The following is a 22509-nucleotide window of genomic DNA, read 5'->3' as shown; positions in this document are numbered from 1 at the left end:
GGAGATTAAAATAAAAATTACACAAATTTTGGGTCTTTGAATGTTTTTTTGAAAATGCAGAAAATTAAAATGTACTTAAATCTAAAAAATATTGTATAAAAAATATATAAGAAAACAAATCATAAATTGGTAATGCTAAATTTATTTATCTTGATAAGCTTTATTAGTTAGTGTGTTTCCCATGTCAAGTTCTATGATTATTTTCTGAAAAAAAAAATATATATACAGTTGATAAATATTATATAATTAGAACTTAAAAAAAGAAATTACTTACCTGTGTTTTTTAGAAGAATGACGATCACCACTATCATCATGGCGACGTTTTTCACCTCCTGAAGAACGTTTTCCATGGCTTCCACTGCTACTACTGTGGTGATTACTACTGCTATGATGATTACTGTTGCTATTTGACTTATGATGAGATGATGATTTATTTTTAGACGGACTAAAATAATAAAAAAGAAATAATAATAAATAATAAAATAACTAATACAATTATTATTTAACAAATAATATAATGGTTCTTAATAATTTTAATTATTATCTATAAAGTCAATGTTTCAATTTTTTAATTTAAACTGGAATTCTAGTAATGAACATCATCAAGAGGTTTAAAAAGTTTTGAGTTGCTATAACAAACCGTAATGATAAAATTCATAAAAAATATTAGCATATTTTATTTTTTAATTAAATTGTAGAAATTATAACCTAAATAAGTTATCCAGCATTGTCCAAGAAATAAAAATTTATTTACCAATTTAATTTCATATATAATGTTATAATATACATTTTAACAGATTGTAAATATATCTTAATGAATGGCACATAAACTATTAGTTATAAGATTTTTTACTGAAAAACAAAATTAATGCGCAGAATTTCTCTAAAAAAAAAAAGAGAAAAAAGTGATATTTGAGATTGATTTTTATGGTTACTCTGTGATGAATCTTAGAAGAAATCAATTAACAATAAAAGAGGAATTTGTCAAAATTAAAAACTAACTATTGCACTGGCATTTAGAAGGGTTAATTAAAAATAAATTCAAAAAGTATTTATTGGCTTAAGAAAACTGGATCACAAAACATAACATTTAACAAGAAATAAGTTATATTATATTTGAAATAAAATAAAAATTTCTCCAAAACAAATATAAACTAATAACTAAATTAAATAGTTTACTTAAAATCTTTTAATAATTTCCATCTTTACAAAAAAAATATATAAACAAAGAAAATGTTTTTTAAAACTACTAAGAACAACCTAAGCTATGCTATTTTTTTAAAAAAAATATTTAATTAAATAACTATAATGATTAATATCATCATTTCTAAATACTTAAAAAAATAAAAAGCTATCAAATTTACCAATTTACATTATACACACATATATTTTCTTTCAAAGTAGTGATATTTTATTTGTAAATATATAAGCATTTTAAATGACAGATTTAATTTTGCTATGGTTAAAAAAAAAAATTGCAGGGCCAATTTGATAATACAGCTATGACCTATTACAAAATATAAAACAAAAGAAAACACTATATATAAATTTAAAACATAAATTCAGCCATAAAGAATAAAATAATTTATTCACATACGAAGAAACTACCAACATACGATATGTGATTTAAAATACCCAAATACTTTTATTATTTAAATGCAGTCAAAATAATATAAAATATTATTTAACTGATCTAAATAATACTATACCTTGAATGACTGCTAGAATAAGATTTGCTTTTTTGAAATAAATTCTTTGGACCATTATTTGATTTTGAATTTGATAAAGAAAAATTTCTAAAATGTAGATATAATGCTATCATATTATTATAAATTCCTTAGATACGATCTTGTATTTAAAAAAACAAATTCTTTATTAAAATACCTCTAAATATAAAGAAAACAAAAATGTAACTTATATTTATTATTAAATATATTAATTTTATATTCTACTTTTTGCAACCATAAATTGTTCAAAATATTAACATAAATTACATCATTTTGTTCTCAATAACTTTTATTCTTCAAGTTAAAAATAAAAAAAAAACAGATTTACTTAATTGGAAATTACAACTCCTAAAAATTCAAATGAATCCACAATTTAGAATATTAAACAACATAAAATTACTAAAATTAGATTATTATTATTTATCTGCAATAGTATTATTCTTATGCCGAACTTTAAATGTATTTAATGAATAGTTTTATTAAACCGTTAAATAATTTTACAGACATGTTTGGGTAGCACAAATTGTACAATAAAAATATATTGGTATTAAATACGATAACAAGATTTGTATAGAAGTTTAAGCTTATCACAGAAAAAGTACTATAAGGTCTATAGTGACAATGTACTTCTGATACATACATATGATAATTGGAGGATTATTGAATGATTAAAATTTAAAGAGCCAAAATCGACCCATTAGTTTAAAGAGCTGGTAACTTATATTTTAACAGCCCAATAAAACTATTGAGCATTTAACGAAATTTTACAATTTTAATCATTCGTTAAGGCGCTAACGTCTGAATGTTCATGCAACCTGGCAATAGTAATGATTTATAGAAAACAATTAATAACTTTTAACATTTTTATAAAAACATAGCTATTATCTATCTTTACCAAGTCAATAAATTATTTTTCCTCGCATAATTCTCTAGTAACAAAATAGATCACATAGCTTTATAATGCTGTCAGAAAAAATTATTATATCTATTTGGAAAATAGGTAAAAATGTAATTCAAATATACATTTTAATTAGAGCTTAAAATAGGTTGTTGAAAATAAGTCAACAGCTAAAATGTTGGTTTGTTTTCATTTTCTAACCAAAAGTAAAAACTTAAAAACTGATAAAATATCTACTTATTTTGGTTAATTAACAACAATTTTAGGTTTAGTTTTTATTTATATTGAAAAATTAATAACAGATTTGTATTATTCTATTAAAGTTAACATAAACATTTAAATAGTTAGATGAGATTTTATAACTCAACAGAAACAAATATATTCTTATTCATTTCTTTCAAAATTCTTTAAACATAATTTCTAAATGATAAACTAGTTTGAATTTATATAATTTATTTGCATACAGAAAAATTATACTCTCAGAAATTCACTTAAAAATTACTAATATTTTATAAAAATAAATTATAAATAATACAGTGCTCAATATTATCAAGTGTTGCAACAGTAGGACAGTCAAAGATATTTTTACATGAAACCATTGAAAATAAAAATACTATACTAGACTACTAGAGTATTATTTTTTAAGCACTTATACATTGCTATAACAATAGTAAAAAACAAACACCAACTTTTGAAATTATAGCTATGGTAGTACTTGTTCTCAAATATATTAATCGGAAGTTTTAGAAACAAATAATCAAAATATATTGATAAAAACATTGCAATGGTAATAGATATATATAGAAGTTAGGATTAGAATATGGAACAATATAAATTTCACAATAATACAAATATTTCCATACAACTATTTGACGTAAATTTTACTAATTTTATGAGGCAATAAGTTCTATTTAATGAAATCATTTAACTATAGAATCTTTAAAGAATTCACAACTTATTAGAATTAAAAATAAATACCTAAAAAAAATCAAAAAAACATCAGAGATAATTTACTTATTTTAAGAACACTTAAAATCAATTTTTAAGTTATTACGTTAGAATTAAGCTTTAATAATCAAAATTAGATCAATGTAAGTAATAAATTAGAATACTTGTCTAAGCATATGTGCTAGTTGTATGGGTAAGAAATTAATCATGTGAATAATTTTTTTTTTTAAGGTACCTAAGGTTTTGTATACAGTATGTCACAAAAGTCCCGTATCACCCTTAATATCTCCATAATATAAATCAATATATTTAAACGCGTTTGTTTTTACAGTACTAAGTATGGACATTTTGATTGAATGGCATAAAATTCAATTTTTTTTTTTTTTTTAAACTCAAAATTTGTCAAAAAAATTTTTTATGCATTAAAGAATTTTTAATTTTTAATATAGCCATTTTGTTGAACACATTTTTTAAAACAGTTTAAAAAAAAAATATTAAAATTCAATAAAAATTGACCAAGTTAGAGCAAGTTATGTATTTAAATAATTGTAATAAAAAATTCAATTGTTTCACATTTTAATAATAAAATATTTATTTCAGCATGACAATACTTTAACGTTTTACTTACCAGATTAAAGTTTTGATTTGAATAGAAATAAAATAGCCGTGTCTTATCGTTTGCTCAAAAAATTTTGACTAACGCTTTTTGATTATTTTTTACTACAATAAGTACAACTTATAATAAACTTTCTATTAAATTTTAATGATTTTTTTGAATGCCAAATTTTTTTATCGGCATTTATGACAAGTACCAACTAGATTCATTTTCCTTTTCAAAAAGGAGCTGAAGTAAAAAAATCAAAGCACTATTACTACTCCAAAACGTGATGACAGACACAATAAAAATAAATAAATAAAAACATACATTATTGTAAAATCAATACATTTATATTCATTACTTCGCTCAGAATCTAATAAAGTAAATTTATAATTTTATAATTTAAATAAATAACAAAAACATTAAATCTGGTTATCTATCATCAGTGTTGCATAAGGAAAATTTTTTTTTTTTTGTTCTTATTTTGTGTATAAATGTACCCAGCCTGCTGAAAAATGCATGTTGTGTAGAGTATTTGTTTTCTAGGAATCAATATTCCAAAGGGAGTGCTATAGTACTCTCTGGTTCCGCCCCTGATTTTTATGGCTAAACAATTAACGAATTGAACAAACAATATCACTCTAATGGTGATAATATATACATTTTATCATTCACTTATTAACAAGTTTAAAAGTCAATGCATTTTATTAGTCAGTATGCAAGATCAGAAAAAAAAAATAAATCATAATAAAATCATAAAAAATAAAACTACATTGTTAAAACTATAGATTTTTGAAATAAATTAAGCACCCCCAAGTCGTAGAACTTGGGGGTGCTTAAAGTAAAGCTGGGGGTGCTTCAGCACCCTTAGCACTTCCGTAGTTGTGCCACTGCTTGTCTATGACTTTTGTTGTTTCGAAAGTAACATTTCACCATATCGATATACTCATGTATTGAGAATGTATGAGTAATTTTAAATATTGAACAAAATAAGTAAGAAATAAAAAGTTATAGCTAAAGACACAGTATGTACTGTACGTATGACACTAATAACAGTAATAGCTATAAAGAAAGAACAAAAAATAATAATTTTAATTATAATTTACGAAATTGTGATATGTGTAGGTATTATTATTATAAATAACATTAATTATAACTATAAGATTATGTCCAATTTTGTAACTTTAGGTTGACTTCATGATAATTAAGATACTTAGAGTAAGTAACCAGTTTTGCAGTTCAGCAAACGATAAGACACGGCTATTTTTATTTCTATTCAAATCAAAACTTAAATTAGACATGTCAAAGTATTGTCATGCTGAAATAAATATTTTATTATTAAAATGTGAAACAATTGAATTTTTTATTACAATTATTCAAAAACATAACTTGCTCTAACTTGGTCAATTTTTATTGAATTTTAATATTTTTTTTTAAACTGTTTTAAAAAATGTGTTCAACAAAATAGCCATCTTAAAAATTTAAAATTCTTAAATGCATAAAAAATTTTTGACAAATTTTGAGTTTAAAAAAAAAAAAATTGAATTTTATGCCATTCAATCAAAATGTTCATACTTAGTACTGTACAAACAAACGCGTTTAAATATATTGATTTTCTAAGGAGATATTAAGGGTGATACGGGACTTTTGTGACATACTGTATAATATATGTTAATATTTTTTTATAGATATAAATGAATTTAATTTTTAAAAATATTAATATCAATTATGATCTGTACCTGTGCTTATCACTGCTTGACTTTTTATGTGATGAGGAACTGTTGTAACGACTTCCACTACTACTACCCATTTTCTTTTTAGAATATTCGTCTTGAAAATCATTTCTATCACGATCTTCCTCAGCTGCTTCTCTTTCTAAATCTGACCAATCCTTTCCAGATTCATCAGAAGAACCAAGTTCTTCCTCTGTAAGTTAAAATTATTTGTTTCCAAATCAATAAATTTATACATATCAATAATTTATAAAATATAATACCATCACTATCTGAATCCTCTGAAGCTTCTGAATATTCAGATCCATCATCATCTGACTCTTCAAATGATTCTACATCAGATGGCTATAAAATAATACAAAAATGTTTAAACGGAATGATATTTAACAATATTTTTAGACATTGCAACAGAACAATGAATTAATTGATTATACAATGAGTGTTTATTTTTTATACCAATCTTTGAAATTTGAAGCAGTAAAAATTATTACTACTAAGAACTTAGGGTGGTGGTTTCTAACAGCAAATTGTATCTAGTTGGCATTCTAAGTAATTAAAAGTAAAAATTCTAATACTTTTCTTATAAATTAAAAAAAAAAATGGGTATTTCACTAATTACAGTAGAGATGGAGAGTAGGTCACTATAATGGATGTTTTAAATTTGAATGTAATGACAGGTATTATTATACATGAAAAATGATTCTAAACAGATGATTTGTCAATCTAGGATAATTAGTAGGCTATATTATATGATTACCTAAAATTAAATTGTAATAAATTGTTATTTTACTCGATTTCGTAAAAAAATTAATTTTATACACTCATAAATTTTTTTCTATATTGACGCTGAAATTTTTTTTTAGTTATTTGAAGAAAAAGTTATGGAGAACCTTGTGTTGGGTTTTTTAACTTTAAATATAAATTACAAAAATTTTATGAATTTTCAACTTCAAAATGCCTAGCGTAATTCTTAAATTGATTTTATTGAATAAAGGTTATGCGTAAAAACTCATGTTTTCCCATTACTTTTTCAAGGTTTTTCCTGACACTTTTGAAAACTAATGGAAATTTTTTACTAAATTCAATTTCGTTTTCAAAGAGGGTTGAAATCAAAAATCAAAGCACTATTACTACTCCAAAATGTGATGAACTAATACATTCATCACTCCGTTCAGAATCTAAAAAATAATAAGAGTATTTTAATGCTGAACCGGTTTTGGAAAAAAAAAAAAAAGATTTTTGTAGACATTTTATATCATATTTGGACAAAATAATATATAAAAATTAAGAATAAAATTGTATATTATTAAGTCATAATTTAAAAATTATTAATACATTTTTTTTGTATATAATTACAATTGAATAATTAAATAATAGTAAAATAATAAGTACAATGTTTTTTTGGAAAAATGGATTTAACCTACTGTTATATTAATAGTAAAATAAATTAATTTAATAGTAATATCAAAAAAACACAATACTTAGTTGTATAATAGACCTTCTCTACTCCGAATTGTTTTTTGTACACTGGATATATCATTGAATCAATTTATCAATACTTTCATTACAGTGGTACCCACTTTTCCATATTTTTTATTAAAGGTCTTAAGATAAGATGAATATAATTACCTCATATGGTTCATCTTCTTCTTCTTCTTCATCTGCTGCTCCTTCTTCCTCATCAGATTCAGGATCAAGGAAAGTCCAACCTCCATTTTCAAAAAAGCCCTCTGGATCATCAGTAATTGTTTTCATAATTTTGGTCCAATTTAATGACTGAATACCTTCAGAATATCGAATGTCACATGAACTATTAAAAAAAACGAGCAATCAATTATACAAAAATTATGTTTAATTTCTTATAACTTAACTGCAAGACAATTATGTTTATTTTTTGAGGTAATTTTATTGGTTAAAAAGTATTTCATAGTGTTATTTAATAAATATAATATTATCTAATTTAGATAAGTTAATATATAATATATAATTTTATGATAAAAAAAAATTTTTAAATATTGAAAAATTAGAAATATTCATACAAACATGTTTAAAAGTAATTTGATATATGCGAAACAATTATTAAAAATTATAGTACTAATATAATAAAATGCAGCATAACAGCACATACCTTACTCAACACTTGTATTTCTTTATATAAATTACATTTTAAGTTTTTAAACATTAACAGTCTTATAATTTTTGTTATCATATCATTGTATAGTAGTATGTTTACCCTAAGTAAATACACTAATTTGTAAAATTTAACAATCAAGTTTTAACATTTTTCAAAAAAATAATCTATCTAAATTTATAAAAACAAATTAATGCTTAGTTTAAACACACAGTATACAATGTGTCCCAGAAATTCTATATCACTATTAGTATTATTAAAGAAAATTAATATTAATATAAATTAGTAATAACATACTTAAGCCATTCTTTAACATGATCCAACATATTCATTGGTATAGCATTAACCATGACAACTTTTTTTTGGTAATCTTTAAAAACAAAAATCATGTCAAAATTTTTTAAATGGAATTGAACTCTTTCAAAATGAACCAGTTCAACATCTTCCAAAGTAATAACAAATGGTGGCCACTCAGTAAAATTAACTAGACACCCACTAGTAGGTTGCAAAAGAACTGTGCTTCTGAATGGTGCACCAGGAAAACCTAAATCTCTAAATGGAGTATCAAATTCTATTTCTTGTTTTGTTACAGTTTCCACCTAAAACCATTCCAATAATCATACATAAAAAAGTAGTAAAAAAATATAATTATTCAATAAATATAATTAAAATTACTTTTTCACAGAAACTTTTAAATGCAGTTTTTAATTTCACACGCAATTCACGTTCTGATTGTTCGGCAGCTAAATCATCTCTATCGTGCATATGTTGGTGTTTACCCAAGTCTGTGGTTATTTCTCCAACTTCAGTATAGAATTGTACATCTAAATGCTTTTTCTTACCAAACATGATAGCATGCTACCAAAAGTAAATAAATAATATTATAAATGTTTTTTTTATATAATATATTTAATATAATGATTGACAAGTTTACTTTCAAATGGAAATGTAACAATATAATCATTTCACCATCACAAGGTTGGAAGAATGCATTTTTAATATTGTTGTACAAAATGTCAACTTTATCACCTCTTACTGAATTATATCTAAATCCATTAGAATGGGCTTCCAAAGTACCTAAATTAAAAATATTATTTAGTTATATGATTAGCAGTTTTTTTAATGATATATGTTACCGGTCATCCTTTTGTTTACAATATTTGGTCTTATGTATAAGTCTTTCAACTTAGGATTACCCTTGTTAACAGATAATACCAATGTATCTTGTTTTACTAAATCTTCCTTTTCTTTTTCTTCAGCTTCTCTAGTTTTAAATTTCTTTTGTACTTCTTTTATTATACGATAGGCATTCATTAAATTTGTAGAAGCTGTTATTTGTTCACCAGGTTCTCTTGTATTAGAACTTCGATAAGTTCTAAAAAAAATAAAAAATAAATTTCATAAATGTAAATTTTTTAAATTGAATATTACCATTACTTACAGTTCTTTAACAAACATTGCTTCAGGATTTTGAAAATAACTTTCACCCCTTGCCAAGGCAGCTCCAGGATGGAAAAAGTTAATTCTTAGATAAGTATAATCGCCTTCAACACTCTGAGAAATATTTTTGATAGTAAATATATGGAAAGGAACAGAAATACCAAATACTGGAAGTATAACGGTTTCATATTTTTTGTCTAAAATCAAAATATATACAATATTCAATTAAAATTAAAAATTATGATACTAAATAATAATATTATTGCATTTAAAAACTAACAATTATAAATCTAAAATTATATTATTATTTATCCTATTTCGGTACTTGATAAATGTTACTAATCTACTTGTTCTAATGCACACATCAATTGATAATGAAAACTGATGTTATAGACAGCACTACATGCATACACTATATTGAACACATTCTGTATATATAGACCTGCCATTTTGCGGATTTGCCTAATAATCTAACCTAATTAATAACCCTGGAAACTTAGTCCCCAAAAAAATAACCCTATGGTAAAAATCATAGTGTTTTTAACTAATTTTAAATGTGTAATACAATGTCCATAATTTATAAATATAAAACAAATAATCAAGTTTTTCAATCACGGTAAATTTGTTTAAAATATCAATATATGAATAAATAAAAATTCACAATAAATATATAATACAATTTCATAAATAAAATAATTTTAAACAAATAGTAAATTTTTTCACCTCACAGTAAATGTCTAATGATTGTATATCTAATCGATATGACAGACAGAACCATGCTCCGAATCATTTTTTACAATAATTTATTATTGAATCCAAATTTAACATTATTTATGGAGACATAAAAATTGTTCGTACGTATGTTATAAATTGTATCATACGCAATGACATAATACTAAAAGGTATTTAGATAAATTTGCAAAATCTTATACAAAATCTCCTATGGGGTTATTTTTTCGTGGTACCTAATTTGTGGGATAACAGACTGCACCTTATTTGATACTATCAACTTACCAACATAAATTTTAAGGTCTTTTACTTCTTTTTCTTGTGGCATTTGGTTACGATTTTTATAAGAGACATTAGACTTTCTTATTTTTTGAGCTTGCTTGCCACTTGATTGTTCAGCTAAACGTTGTTTTGCAGCTTCATTTAAAGCCACAGCCAATTCTTTTTGATGTAATTTACGTTTTTCTTCACTTGAAGAATCCATCTAATATTTTAAATTAAAAACATTTATGTTAATACCTTTCAGATAAAACTTGAAGATAGAAATTACTCTAAGTTTTGATTCTAGAACTGCTGTTCTTTTTCCTCGGCTGACAATTGGCTCTTGTTTTGGTTCATTTTCTTTTTCATCATCTTCTTCTTCATCTTCATCATCATCATTTAAATAAATAGCAATATTCTTAATCTTTTTTTTAGATGGAGTTAATAAGGTTGCTGCAGTGTCCTAAACAAGTTTATGTTTAAAAATAGAATGCTGAAATATTTAGCATATATTTTGTATTCACTGATTGTTTTGATATTATTGTTTCATGCAGATTTCATTTAAAAAAAAAAATGAATAATGCTTACTTCATTAACTAAAACTGTATCTCCAACATATAAAGCATACACTTTGCTTTCTTTATCAGCTCCATCTTTGTTTGTTAATCCAGATAAACCAACACATAAATTATAAACTTGACCTTTTTTAACACAAGCAGTAGTCTTAGGAGCTATCATTAGAGAACTTTCACGAAATTCAATACCCATTACAAATCTAAAATTATATATTAAAATATTAAATACGATTTTAAAATTGAGTTATTAAATTATTTATATGATAAAAACTAATACCCAAAATTTTTTGTTAGTAAGTCTACAAGTTTTGGTTTTTCCTTTTTAGCAAATTCTATTCCAGAATTATAAACATCACATAATTTATTACCAGATTTTAATTTTGACATTAAGATTTCTTCCAAACTTACTAAAAACTCATAATTTGACTAAAAATAAGAAGACAAAATAATTACAATAATTATAGTTTAAAGAAAAATGTTTAATATTTACTCGTATTTCTTCAGTAGGATTGACAATCATTGTCCTTATGAGATTTGAACAGTACGATTTGTATCGAGTTCCTAAACTGCATATTATCACTCCAAAATGTAAAATATTTTTATCACTGTAAAAATAATGAATAAATATGAAAAATTCATTAAACAATTGGGATTTAATATACCTAGTTGCAGAAAATTTTAAACTATAATTTCCTCCACTTTGAATAATAGGAGGATAACAAAATTCTAATTGAGATGGATCAACATTTGCTGGCAAATATTTTTTGTCTGTCAGTGCTCCTTCTAATCCTTCAACTAGTTTTGTATGTTTAACTTTCTAAACTTATAAACATATAAATTAATAAAAAAAGAAATTTAGAGATTTAAAAATAGATGTTATTACCTTGTCAGCATCAATTATTTCCATGATTTGTTCTTTAAGGTACTTAGTAAACATATCAACTGAACTTAAACTAGCTTTTTTTATCAATGTGATTTCATTTTCAGATTTTATACTTAAAATATAACCAATCACAGAACTTATATCAACCTTTATATAGTGTAAAATGAAACAATTATATAAATGATAAAACCTTATTTAAAATATAAAATATAAAAACAACATACATTATTAAAGTTTTCTTTATCAAATTCTGTTCTCCATGCATCCATAAATGTACCTGGATATTTTTCTTTTCCAAAAATACCAACAGATTTACCATTTTTACTGTTTTTAATAGCTTTAATAAGTTTTTCAATGCTATCTTTATCATTCCCACCCTGAAAATAATAACAAAATTAAAAATATACAAACATTTTTTTTTTTTTTATTATTGATTTCCGGCCTTTAAGACCATCCTATAAAACAAATTTCCCTCCATCTTGTTATGTTTTTAGCTATTCCTCTCCAGTTTGCTCTTGGGTCTACTTCTTTAACTTTTCTCTTCACACAGTCTTCCCATCTGAGGTGTGGTTTGCTTAGTGGTATTTTTCTTTTAGGTTTCTCTTTAATTACTGTGTTTATTATAGCATTTTTTTCCTCCAAGCATGACCTGCCCACATCAGTCTTCTTTATGTGACTTCCCATGAAATACTTAGTCTTTGGAACAAGTTATGTAGTTCCTCATTGGTTCGAATTCTCCATTCTCTGGTTCCTGAGTCGAGACAAGGTCCATAGATTCGTCTTAGAACTTTCCTTTCAAATACTATTCATAAACTCTTGATGCTAATTTATGAATCAATAATATTGGGTAATAGATATTGTGCTTTCAGAATTAAAGTAATTTACTCTTTATAATGTATGATTTAAAAAAAATAACAATACATTTTCTAATCTTTAAAAATAAACTGATTATTTTAATTCTGTTAAAACTTATATTTTTTACATTAAATTAAAATTAAAATGAATTACTTTTCAACTTGCAATGTTCACAAGCTAAGACTAGAAATTATTTTAAAATACTTTAAATAAAATTGCACCAAATACAATAATATTTATAATATAACCTGTCAATAAATACTTAACATGAGGAAAATATAAATAAAATTCATTAATAATATTAAACAATTGTAAAAGTATTTTATAGGTATACATATTACATACTAAGGTTCTTATTTTTACTAAACTTACTTTTTCTCTCGTAATAAGTTTGACAGAAGGACAATCAGCATCTTTAACATTTTCAGCTGGTTTTAAGAACTCAACTTTTTTTTTACTAGCTATAATATGCACTCCTTCTGATGTAAAAACTGATACAGTGTCAGTTAATTCATAACCAAATAACCAAATCTGAAAATAAAAAATAGTAAGTCAAAGTTATTATTTTAAAAGTGAATTTATAATACTTATTTTATAAATTATTTAATAATCTAAGCTAAATACAAACTGCCACCACTCAATATGCAATTAAATAAAATAAATTAACAAGAAAAATACATATTTCTAAACTATTTATTTTATCGCATATTGAATATATTTTAAATAGTTAGTAAACAATATTAACTCATAATAATAAGTATTTAACTTTTTTGCAAAATTATATTATAGTTATATATTCCAATAAAAACTGAATTCCATCATAATAAAAATGAATACAACTATTTAAAATTAATGTATTAAATAACAATATTTTTGAAAAGAAATTATTTTTTTCTGTGATAACATTTTTTTTTTACTTTGCGGGGCTTTTGGTAGAAAATTACACTTGTTCATACTTAGAGCAAGAAAATGTACATACTATCAAACTTGAACAAATTTGATTTCTAAGTGATTCAAAAAGGAAGACTTTAGAAACATATTTCAATAATAGTTTAGTACATTTCTTATATTATTTTCTATAAATTCCTTAAATTTATTGTAATGCATAGTTTAAACATGGCTATATATTACATATTACATAATTCATAAACCTAATAAATATCTAATTATTCATCTAACAAAAATACTTTACATTTAAACAAACCGGTTTAAACTTTAAAATAAATAAATAATTTCTAAGTAAATTTTTTTGATATTATGTATCAAAGTTTAAATAGTTAAAATAAATGTCTAACCTCTCCAACTTAAGTTGATACACTATAATAAAGTGCAATATAATTTGCCACAAGAATAATATTGACATTTAAATAATAGGTATACTAAAACTGTATTTTTATTTTTTGTTTCTATTTTGTGTCTACTCTAATTTTTGGCTTAACATTTTTAAGGCTTTAGTATATTTCACATCAAATGTGACTTAAGCCAACCTGGGTGATGGTTTATACAAAAATCAATGATTCTTACATTTATAATACTAAATAATAATTGTGTACATATAATAATTTTCAATTTCCTATTTTAGTTATGAGATACTATGAGTGATCCTAACAAGAAATTGTCTCTCAGTGCTCTATGACCGAGTCAAATTTGATGTCAAACATATTAGCGTTTAAATGTATTTATTTAGTTTATTTCCTTTTACAAATTTTGTCATTCAAACTAATCGACTTACATTAATACATATAATAATTTTTTTTTTTTTTAGCTAGACACAATTTAATTTTTAGTGATCATTTAAACAAAAATTTAAAAATACTCTTTACTAATTTATTTAAAATACAAACAAAAATAATTTAGCTTATATGAAAAATAACTATTTATTATTGTCTAGTCTCTTTCATTTAATGATAGGATTGAAAAGTACTAGTATTAAAATTAATATATATTTTATTATTTTATGTTACAAATAAATCCTATTCTTATTGATTATTTTTGATCAAAATTCAATAGTGGAAAAAAAGATCTGTGATAATGTTTCCCTCTTCATAACTCATTTATTTACACTGTTAAATTTTAGTAGAATATAGTATCAAAAAAAAATATATCTAATTGATAAATTAACGTTTACTTTTTAAATAATATTTTCAGTACTGGTTTGTTCTCTCCCCACCTTCCATAATAATAATAAACACATCGTATAAATACAAAATAATGAGTTTATCTATTAATATTTATTAATCTAATAATCTAATAATAAATTAAAAAATGTATAAAAATGTTTATGTTTTCTGTGATTCCTAAAATTCTGATACATCTTTTAAAATTGTTTCAAATATATCACTTTTATTTAGTTTTGATCACCACATAAATTCAGCCATGTACAAGTATAAAAAAATTCTACGTCGAACAAATATCTACTGTGATGTACTATGTGGTATATCAGTTTGAATGTTTGATCATTTGTGATACACACCTATGACAGTTTTTTTCATCAAATTATTTGATTAATAAATCAATAAATAATAAAAATGGTAATAATATCAATATAACGTCAAATTATTAGAAATGTTTATCATTATTATGGATAGTGGAGAAATAACAAACCTGAATAGCGGGGCTATAACAAATCAGTACCATATTTTCAACTACTTTATAACAATAGATATTTAGACAAACATTAAAAGAAGTATATTGATTTTTTTTTAATTCCAAAAACTCTTATTCAATTATTTTTTTAGTATCAATTGTTCAACTGGTTTCTATTACATGGTATATTTACCTGCAGAGATGATGATTTACTATACATAGTATAGTCATCAACTCCTACAGCACATGTAAAAGCATCTACATCACTTAAAGCTCGTACGTTTTCATCTTTACTATTCTGAAACATAAAATATTAGCAAATTATAAAATTTCTAAAAATACTATAAAACCTATAAGTTATAATTGTTTAATTATTGTTAGTAAATATATTAAGAATATAAAATTTGTTTTATTAGGTGATTAAAATTAATGTTGGTTTATAAGAAAAATTTTTATTATTCATTAAAAATAAAAATATAAATTTTGATATATTATGTATTATTTACTTAAAAAAAGTATAAAATAATACCCCTTAACCATAATATTTAATCCGGACTTATTTGTTTGGAGTATAAACAATTTTAATTTCACTATGTTAACATAAAATAAAATAAGTAAAAAAATTAATATACTAAATTTTGGAGTAATCATGATCAAAAAATTAAAATATAGAAAATAACCATAGGGTCTCAGTGTGAGTAAAGGTACCTCAGACTTCAAACAATTATAAACCTACATTTTAAAATATACTATATGCCATTTATTAGATTATATAAGATAATCGTTAGCTAACTAAACAAAAAATTGTATAATATAAAAATTATATTTTGCTTTGATAATTATTGTTTATTCAAATAAATGTAAGATCGACAATGTTTTTTTTTCCTATACTATAATCCTTTAAGGCTAATTATTTTATTAGTAGCATTTATGTTTAAAACAAACTGTTATTGATAATTAGCAAATATCTATTTCATTTATGGATAATGAAAAAATATTTATATTTTTAAAAAAAATGCAAGTAATCGTATAAGATACGTGGAATAATTTTATTATTTCATTTTTTATAGATTCTCTCTATACCAGGGCAAATTAACGAAAGTGACAACTAAGAATGCTCCAACGGCATACATCTTCAAACTAATGCCGTATCAGTAATATTAGGAATAATAAAATAACATTAATAAACATAATTATAATTACCTTCCAATAATCGTATAGATGTTTTAACCGCCTAAAAAATGTTTCTTTATCTAACGCTAATGACGGCATTGCTGAAACACATTCAAATTTAAAGTAACTTTAACTTTTTAATAACAAGGTACCAGAAATAATACTAGTGACAAACACCAAACAACTTGACGACAGTTATTAAGTTATAGCGTGTCTGTGTAAGACATCGACATTTCCCTCTAAAAAAACCTATGTATTCTTTAACCTATCCTATGCTCGAGCATCAAGTACTAACCAGAAATTTTATTTACTGGTTAAAATATCAACAAAACAAAATAACGTGATAACGCTTACAAATAGTTGTTTGTTGTAGATGTCGCTTATTTTATGTCCAACTTTACAGTGATCCCAACCTCAACATAATATTTAAATATGGCGATCTGACCTAACCAAACAGCATTAGGATTGCTGTGGAGCTATCGGATCACTCCAATTTCCCAACCACGACTGTTTTAGAAGACCGTGGACTTACCTAATCGGAAAAAAATCAAAATATAAGTATGTACATCATACAGCTAGAGCTATTATTAATTATTATTATTATAATTGATAATGGCCACAGCCATTGAGTAGTTCAGAAGATAACAATATAGTCAATATAGATTATCTTCTTTACATCATGGCTCTAAGCTCCAACATAATGTAATATTGTCATTTGTCAACTATTATAGATTACAACTACAATTAGTGTAGTAGCGTCTTGTTCTAGCTTAGAACACGATTGCGCAAACTATTAAATTAAAATTCGATGGTTTCAGGTTTGATACTGTAGTGACCTTCAAAATGCCTTCGATATAAATAATTATTATCTATAAACATGTACTGTCCAACAGCTGTTACTTTTCGTATCAACTGGAAAAGTGATCATGATTATGATACCATCATATTCATTATTAATAAACCTATCATATTGTACTTCTTGACCGTCTTTTTTTTTTTTTGGTTGTCTTTAAATTTTTTCAATTTTTTTCAAGCTTTCAAGTGTCCAAATTGAACAAAATGAGTTCTTTAGTTAGACTTGCTCAAGTTACAAAGAGAATCGTTCGGCCGATTCCATTAATTCAACGTCATATATCAACCTCTAAAAAAAATCAAGAAGTGTGCGTTACTAATACGGAACTAACTGAACATGAACCAGTAATATTTTAAATAAATATAAAAATTTAAATGTATTTTAGTCTTATTGTTGCTATTACAACAAAGGTCTATACTGTAAATATATGTATATGTATTTGTTAAAGGTTATTTTTATAAAATACTATTTATTTTTTCATAATTTTTTCTTTATTATTAATCGCCTTTTCTATTTCAATTTAATAAATTTAAAAAATGAATTAACACAATTACTTAATTTTTCAAATTGTATAGCCTTATAATTTGTTATAAGAGTTTATATTGTATTTTAATTAATGCAATATTTATAACAATTGTATGGATTTCAACAAAGTGCATTTTTTTGGGTAGTTTTCTAAATAATTCATAAGTACATTATTTGTCTTATGTATTAGATGCTTCAAAATTAAATTTTTGTTTTGCATTTTTAGCATTTTTATTGTAAAATTAAATAATTAAAAATATTACCTCTAGAAATATTCAAATTTGCTTTAATTAGTTGTAAATTATTCTTCATATAAACTAATTTTAAATTTGTTTTGAAAATCTTGATGCTACTTAAATAATTAATAAAATATTAATGATTAAATGGCATTATTACAGTTATAAACTTATAATCAAAAATGTATAGCTGTATAATTACCTTACAATGGCTACATTTTAGAGAATTTTTTGATTATTTTTGTCATTTAAACCTGGGTTCAAATTATACTATTTTTATCTGTTTAAAATCTTAAACTCTGTAATTAATTTTTTATTGCAAACTAAATAGTATACACTTAAATTATATCTTTTTATCAATTATTTATTAGAGAATAAATATTGTACTTAAAAAAAAAAACTAGTCTTAAAATATGTTAAAATGAAATCTAAAAATAATTATTTAAATAATAAATTAAAATTTCAAATCAAAATGAGAATCTAGGAAAAAAAGCCCTGTACCAACTAAATACATTATTCTTTATTTTATTATGATTTACATAATTAAATACAATCATTACATTTATCTATGTATAATTGTCATTTGTGTATAATATAAAACAATTTTTTGCTAAAAATTTAAAATAATTAATCTCTTATATTTCAAATCTATAATTATACCTGTAATTTAAAATATTTGGTGTATAGTATGTATGTATATGTTATGTATTTAGTTGGTATAGGGCTCTTTTTTAATTTTTAACATTTTTCAATTATATAATGCAAATGACAAATGACAATTATTTTAAATGTTTACCTTAAAATTGTTTTATATCATAAACAAATAACAAATAATGTGTTTAGTTGGTACGAGGATTTTTTTTTTCCGAATATCCAAGATGAGAGGTACAGAATATTTTTAAATATAAAAAGAAATAATTATTAATGTCCTTTTTAAAAATAATTAGTAAATTATAATAGTTATAACTATTTTTTTTATTATTTTTCTATAGAAGACCGAAGACCGGGATAATCAAATATAATTTTTGAGTTTTTAGTTTTCAAGCATTTTAAATAATTACTATTTTATTTAAATAATAACAATTTAAAATGTATTGTATATTATGCATACATATTTTTTCATAGATTAATTGTATTCTGGGAACTTTAATAAGTAAATAATGGATTAATATGCTATTCAGGTTTCCTAATTAGTTAATCAAGATTTTATTGTAGTTATTTCTGATTAAAGTTTTATTTATCTTAATTTATTGAAATATATTGTTTGTTTACAGCAAAAACTGTAACAATGGGAAATTAAATAATATTTACACCATATCCAAATGATATTAAAGTAACTATTAATAAATAGTATAGTGTTGTATCTGAAAATACTAATAGTCATCAAGTTGATATTGAGTTTTAAATATTTCAAATTAGTTATTGAGTTTTTGTTTCAAGCCAGGGATATTTAAAAATAAAATATATACACCTATTTGAATATATAAGTTATATTATTTGATATAATTATGTTATAATTTAATAATTTTTAATTTATTATTTGTTTAGCAAAAACGCAACTGGCAATCATATGGCTTTGAAAAAGATAACGAAACAGAAGACTTGAATGCTATGCACGCAACTGGTTTTTTTTCAATCACTTTATGTATAGTAGGTGGTATATTTATGTTTGCATATATGCCGGATTACAATTATAAGAATTGGGCAGAAAGAGAAGCTTTTCTTGAACTGAGAAGAAGAGAAGACCAAGGCTTACCACTCATTGACCCTAATTACATACACCCAAGTTTGATACAACTACCCACCGAAGAAGAATTAGGTGATACAGAAATAGTGATTTAATATTATTGGTATCATAATGTTATAAAATTACCAATTTTCATGTTTAGAGAATAAAATAAGATAATTTTCAATAAAAAGAAACCAAATGTTTCATTGTATAATAAATGTATTTATTTCCCAAGTCTATTGAGCATAGACAAATAAATTGTTTTATTATTCATTAAAATGATACTTTTTTTTATGTTTTATCATATGATACATTTCTGTAAAAACTAATCCACAAATTCCACATGTAACCAATTCATTTATGTTGTGTAATTCTCGATGTTGTTTTAAAGCAGCTAATTCGTTGAATATATTATCACATAATACACATTTAAATAGTTTTTCCCCTCTGTGAGCTCTGAAGTGAATATCTAAAGCACATCTAAAATGTTTATAAATTAACAATTAACAATTAATAAATAAATATTATATTTTTAAATAATACACTTGAAATTACCTAGTGCGAAATTGACCTAAACACACACCACACATAAATCTCATTGGAATATCATAATTTTTAAACTCATTAAAGCATTCTGGATCATCTACAAAATCTAATTCTGGTTCCCACATCATTCCAATAATATCATTATCTGCAGAAGCTGAATTATCAATTTTAAAATGTTCATGTATTTTTGTTGGGCTATTTTGGTTATTAACTTGAACTGCAAAATCTATGTGTGTAATCGGTTTAGATTCACCTTGCTTTATTCCATATTCTTTATACAGTGATTTCATTATAGCTGCATCTATTTTAGCTCTATAAATATAAATATAATTTACTTATGTCAAATAAAAATTAAACGTTTTAATGTAGATACTTGCCCATAATCTAAAATGCATTCGCGATTATCAACTTTATCTATGTTCATCATAGTTTGAAAAAAATTGATCAATATACAAGTTGCATGTTCCTGTACTAGTTAACTAATGAATAAGAAATGTATGAGAAACAAGATTTTTTTCTATTCTCGTAAAAGGTGTATTTGAATCACAATAGGGGTAAAATTACAGTCTCAACCGTGACAAATTTTATAGTTTTGAAAAGGGTAATCTTTTTTTTTTTCATAAACCATAAAATGTTTCTTAGGGATATTTTACAATGTCTAACGGTCAGCTGAACAATTTAAAACGAGGTCAACCTATTTTGTTGTATATATAAACTAATAAAACTGGTCAAAAAGGGTTATTTGTGAGTTGTTTTGTTCGCGGTTAATATCAATAATGAATAATGTCGGTTAACGAAAATAATAATACTAGGTGTTTATAAATATATAATGGAATAAATAAACATGTTTGAATTGGGAAAAAATTCGATAACATAATTTATTTTTAGTTAATATAAATAATCAGTCCAAGAAGAAGCTAAAGCTCACTACAGTTTCATTTTCGTCTGTCCTCCAACCATAACCCGTTAATACGCAATCTTGCAGTTCCTTCCACTCCTGGTAATCTGCCCAGGCGTCTCAAACGTAATTGGTGCCGTGACCTTCTTGACCCCCCTTTATAATAATTAAAAAAAAATAATTATCATCAATGTGTGTCATTAATGGATGGCTTCTCACACATTAAGCGTTTCATGTAAATATTTGTATTTTTTATTAATTGTTAAACTTATTTATTTAATTAATACTTAATACGATATGTGTTCCTACTCTTATCATATATACTTATTGTGCCCCTATGTATCAGGCGCGGATCCAGAGGGTGACCGGCTGGGCCCGGGCCCACCCAAAATTTTCAAGAACAATAATTTTAATTTTGAATATTGGCATTCAAGTTGTTATTTTAGATTTTTGACTATAAGTTTTAAAATTGATTTTATCAAATATATTATATATGTATTAATCGTGCATGGGGAGTATAACAAAACAACATTATATTTAGGTACCATTTATAATAAGTTATTATTAATAACATGTAATTGCCTGTGTGATTAACCTGATTTTATCTAAATATCGATCGTCGTCGTTCGAATGCCGATGGAACTCCGATAAGATATAATAAGTGCACGTAACACTGGGCATCACCCGACCACTAATTGTTAATTGACACACGTCACACGTGTACTCGTAATATTATTCTGTCTGCTGTGAACTCCCAATACGCGATACCTGAATCCACATTTTAATTAAATAATTTAAATATTAAAATTTGTTGGAAATCCATCTACGAATTGTTGATGTGCTGAGCATATACATAAAATAGGTTAGTTTTATTTTGTTTTTTAGCTATTTATTAAGGCATAACCATTTATTTTATATTTAACAAATTGTTTGCGTAATTATTGAATATAAATACATACCTAATACCTATATGTACAGTATATACACGTAGATTGTTATATTATTATACTAAATAGTTATTCACACATAAAAACAAGTTGCCATTCTTTATATATTATGATATTCTAAAATCCTGTTTTATTTTATTTATAAATACTGCTTTTAGGCCATGAAACGTTTTCTTGTCCCCCTTTCAAAATCGGATGAATCTGATGAATCTGTTACTTCTAAAAAAATTTGTAAATC

The 22509-nt window shown here is 23.9% G+C and overlaps 3 protein-coding genes across 5 annotated transcripts; 1 reads left to right on the top strand and 2 right to left on the bottom strand.

Moving 5' to 3' along the window:
* Positions 1-26: 26 nt before the first annotated feature.
* Positions 27-16849, bottom strand: LOC113550668 (FACT complex subunit spt16). Of its 2 annotated transcripts, XM_026952644.1 has the most exons (22): positions 16568-16849; positions 15558-15662; positions 13151-13309; positions 12148-12300; positions 11924-12070; positions 11703-11857; positions 11531-11645; positions 11318-11466; positions 11054-11240; positions 10755-10928; positions 10490-10688; positions 9477-9672; positions 9172-9410; positions 8970-9112; positions 8711-8893; positions 8333-8634; positions 7534-7714; positions 6168-6249; positions 5911-6097; positions 1710-1796; positions 275-445; positions 27-204 (listed from the first exon to the last, which is right to left on the bottom strand). In XM_026952644.1, the coding sequence occupies exons 1-22, from the start codon at positions 16634-16636 to the stop codon at positions 198-200; spliced, it is 3390 nt and encodes a 1129-aa protein (XP_026808445.1). In that variant the 5' UTR covers positions 16637-16849; the 3' UTR covers positions 27-197. The 2 variants fall into 2 exon arrangements, with proteins under 2 accessions (XP_026808445.1, XP_026808446.1); XM_026952645.1 differs by lacking the exon at positions 1710-1796 and having other exon boundaries at positions 16568-16636.
* A 109-nt stretch (positions 16850-16958) lies between these two features.
* On the top strand, positions 16959-20084 carry LOC113550670 (NADH dehydrogenase [ubiquinone] 1 beta subcomplex subunit 11, mitochondrial). Of its 2 annotated transcripts, XM_026952649.1 has the most exons (3): positions 16959-17095; positions 17572-17734; positions 19700-20084. In XM_026952649.1, the coding sequence occupies exons 2-3, from the start codon at positions 17597-17599 to the stop codon at positions 19991-19993; spliced, it is 432 nt and encodes a 143-aa protein (XP_026808450.1). In that variant the 5' UTR covers positions 16959-17095; positions 17572-17596; the 3' UTR covers positions 19994-20084. The 2 variants fall into 2 exon arrangements, with proteins under 2 accessions (XP_026808450.1, XP_026808449.1); XM_026952648.1 differs by lacking the exon at positions 16959-17095 and having other exon boundaries at positions 17506-17734.
* Positions 20000-22201, bottom strand: LOC113550669 (zinc finger protein 761-like). Its single transcript, XM_026952646.1, has 3 exons — positions 20804-22201; positions 20436-20738; positions 20000-20360 (listed from the first exon to the last, which is right to left on the bottom strand). The coding sequence occupies exons 1-3, from the start codon at positions 20851-20853 to the stop codon at positions 20147-20149; spliced, it is 567 nt and encodes a 188-aa protein (XP_026808447.1). The 5' UTR covers positions 20854-22201; the 3' UTR covers positions 20000-20146.
* Between the last annotated feature and the right edge of the window lie 308 nt (positions 22202-22509).

The sequence above is a fragment of the Rhopalosiphum maidis genome, chromosome 4, assembly GCF_003676215.2.
Source record: "Rhopalosiphum maidis isolate BTI-1 chromosome 4, ASM367621v3, whole genome shotgun sequence".
NCBI lineage: Eukaryota > Metazoa > Arthropoda > Insecta > Hemiptera > Aphididae > Rhopalosiphum > Rhopalosiphum maidis.
This window is presented reverse-complemented; position numbering and strand designations above follow the sequence as displayed.

What these genes read in the sequence shown, in the direction of transcription:
- LOC113550668 (XM_026952644.1), bottom strand. Translation starts at nt 16,636, where the DNA reads ATGCCGTCATTAGCGTTAGATAAAGAAACATTTTTTAGGCGGTTAAAA. An exon ending in AAATAATTGATGCTGACAAG is followed by an intron (nt 11,858 to 11,923) that starts GTAATAACATCT and finishes TTATAAGTTTAG; the next exon opens with AAAGTTAAACATACAAAACT. An exon ending in ATCCTACTGAAGAAATACGA is followed by an intron (nt 11,467 to 11,530) that starts GTAAATATTAAA and finishes TCTTATTTTTAG; the next exon opens with TCAAATTATGAGTTTTTAGT.
- LOC113550670 (XM_026952649.1), top strand. Translation starts at nt 17,597, where the DNA reads ATGAGTTCTTTAGTTAGACTTGCTCAAGTTACAAAGAGAATCGTTCGG. An exon ending in AACTAACTGAACATGAACCA is followed by an intron (nt 17,735 to 19,699) that starts GTAATATTTTAA and finishes TTATTTGTTTAG; the next exon opens with CAAAAACGCAACTGGCAATC.
- LOC113550669 (XM_026952646.1), bottom strand. Translation starts at nt 20,853, where the DNA reads ATGATGAACATAGATAAAGTTGATAATCGCGAATGCATTTTAGATTAT. An exon ending in GAATGCATTTTAGATTATGG is followed by an intron (nt 20,739 to 20,803) that starts GCAAGTATCTAC and finishes TTATATTTATAG; the next exon opens with AGCTAAAATAGATGCAGCTA. An exon ending in TTAGGTCAATTTCGCACTAG is followed by an intron (nt 20,361 to 20,435) that starts GTAATTTCAAGT and finishes TAAACATTTTAG; the next exon opens with ATGTGCTTTAGATATTCACT.